The sequence below is a fragment of the Gymnoscopelus microlampas genome (genome assembly GCF_963454915.1).
Source record: "Gymnoscopelus microlampas genome assembly, chromosome: 5".
NCBI lineage: Eukaryota > Metazoa > Chordata > Actinopteri > Myctophiformes > Myctophidae > Gymnoscopelus > Gymnoscopelus microlampas.
Window position 1 is genome coordinate 15,719,593 of NC_139942.1, and position 2,167 is coordinate 15,721,759.

The 2,167-nt window shown below is 46.6% G+C and overlaps 1 protein-coding gene across 1 annotated transcript; it reads left to right on the forward strand.

The window, feature by feature from the left end:
• Nucleotides 1-592: 592 nt before the first annotated feature.
• On the forward strand, nucleotides 593-2,167 carry LOC311046263 (beta-1,3-galactosyltransferase 2-like). The gene has a single exon (XM_084058476.1). It carries the CDS (start codon nucleotides 733-735, stop codon nucleotides 1,819-1,821), a length of 1,089 nt encoding a protein of 362 aa, XP_083914602.1. The 5' UTR covers nucleotides 593-732; the 3' UTR covers nucleotides 1,822-2,167.

Genomic DNA, 2,167 nt, shown 5'->3' on the forward strand with positions numbered 1-2,167 from the left:
ACTTAGATAACGCCTAATGAAAATTCATTCATATTAAAAAAATAATAGTTTTGTTTAAAATGTTCTAGCCTTGGCGACCATGCAGTCTTATGCAAATGTTAAAATGTAAATTAGATAGCGTTTTATTTAGACAGATACCACGTCATTGTTGACCTGGCTTCCTAATAGTGTGTATAGTTTCAATGCACATATTATTTATTTTTTGATATTATTATAATGTTTAGACTGATGATAGATTATTGGTTTACGAACAATCCTAGATTACTGAGGCACTGCACTGTCTCTATGGATTTGATGTACTGTATTACCTCATGTTTATACTGTAAATCACTCTGGATTAAGAGCGTCTGCTAAATGCCTAAATTGTAATTTGATTTTGTATTTTACACAATGTCCTAGTTATTTGTGTTTGTGAAATAGCCTTATTTATTATTAAAACATAGGCTTGGGGGGGGTTGGGGTACCAGGTAAAATCCTGCCTAGGGCACACAATTCCTCAGGGCGGTCACTCTCACCACCCATAGGAGGAGGGTTCATTCACAACTGGCTTAATTAGATTAGTATTTTCTGGTGACACCCAGAGAACAAGCACTGGCTCAGAGAGTCCCTCAGGAGAACTGCCGTCACATTACCTTCACGCTTTATGCAGCTGTGAGAAGCTGCTTGCAACTTCCCTGACCAATGTGACTGAGGTCCAAGTGGATTAAAGGTCCCACAGAGCAGCTGGCCTCCATGCAGTGGAGGACACGTCAGTGCCGTGTACTCCTGTATCTCCTCTCGCTCCTGGGGGTCGTGGTCTTTCTGGTCCATCAGGACTGCTTGCCGGGCCTCGCGGGTAAGGCAACAGGAAACCAGAACCACCAGCAACAGCATAATAACATCAAATTCTGTAAAGATGCAGATGACTCCTCTCCTCAGGGGGAGACAGGTCTGGAGAACTCTCTGGCAGCTAATGTCAGCCAAAGTGAAGAGGGCGGCCCAAGTGGCATGCTGTCCCCCGGGCCGTACCCCTACATCATTAACGAGGTAAACAAATGCCAAGAGGGGAAAGCACAACCAATCCTGGTGTTGCTGATAACCACAGAGGCTCGTCAAGTAGAGGCACGGGACGCCATACGGCAGACGTGGGGCAATGAGAGCCTCGCTCCAGGCCTAGGAATCATCCGGCTGTTCCTGCTGGGGGCGAATAAAGGCGAGCTGGGGCCCCTACAGCAGAAGACCTTGGAGTCCGAGAGCCAGAGGCACCACGATATCCTTCAGCAGGACTTCTTGGATACCTACAACAACCTGACTATAAAGACACTGATGGGGATGAACTGGGTGGCCATGCATTGTCCACAGGCCAGCTATGTTATGAAAACTGACAGTGACATGTTTGTCAACACAGATTACCTCATCCACAAGCTGCTCAGACCCGAACTGAATCCCAAGAAGAACTACTTCACAGGATATGTCATTGGCGGCGCTGCACCGTTCCGAGACAAAAACAATAAGTGGTACATGTCCCCGGAGGACTACCCAGGTGAGAGGTACCCCTCCTTCTGCTCCGGGACGGGTTACGTGTTCTCCGGAGACTTGGCAACGAAAATCTACCGAGCCTCTCTGAGCATTCGCCGCCTGCATTTGGAGGATGTGTACGTGGGGATCTGCCTGGCCGAGCTACGGATCGAGACCACATGTCCACCCAACCAGTCCCTGTTCCACGCCTGGCGAGTGGAATACTCCAGCTGCAAGTACAGCAACCTGATCACGTCCCACTGGGTTAAACCCAGTGAGCTGCTCAAGTACTGGCACGACCTGAATAACTGCATCAACGCATAGGGCTGGGGACAATAACTGCTTCACCGTGGTAATGATGTGTAGGCTACCGTGGGCCGTTACCGCAATAATTTAAATTTTATTTCATAATGATTATGATTATTATTTTTGCTGGTAAGTTACAAGAGTGGATATGGTGTGTGATATACATTTCTAAGTTTACCATATACACAGTTTGTTGTTTAGTTAAAGCAGCACTATGTCACTTTTCTCTTCTACCCTGGGTTTGAACTGGTTTCATTTGCATGTGCTGATTTTCCTTTTTTATGGAATTAGGTGGGCTATGACCCACCTAATTCCAACACATTTTTGGGGGTTGGCTCAGGGTAGAAGACAGGGTTAAGACAAA

Coding starts and splice junctions, on each gene's coding strand:
- LOC311046263 (XM_084058476.1), top strand. CDS start 733: ATGCAGTGGAGGACACGTCAGTGCCGTGTACTCCTGTATCTCCTCTCG.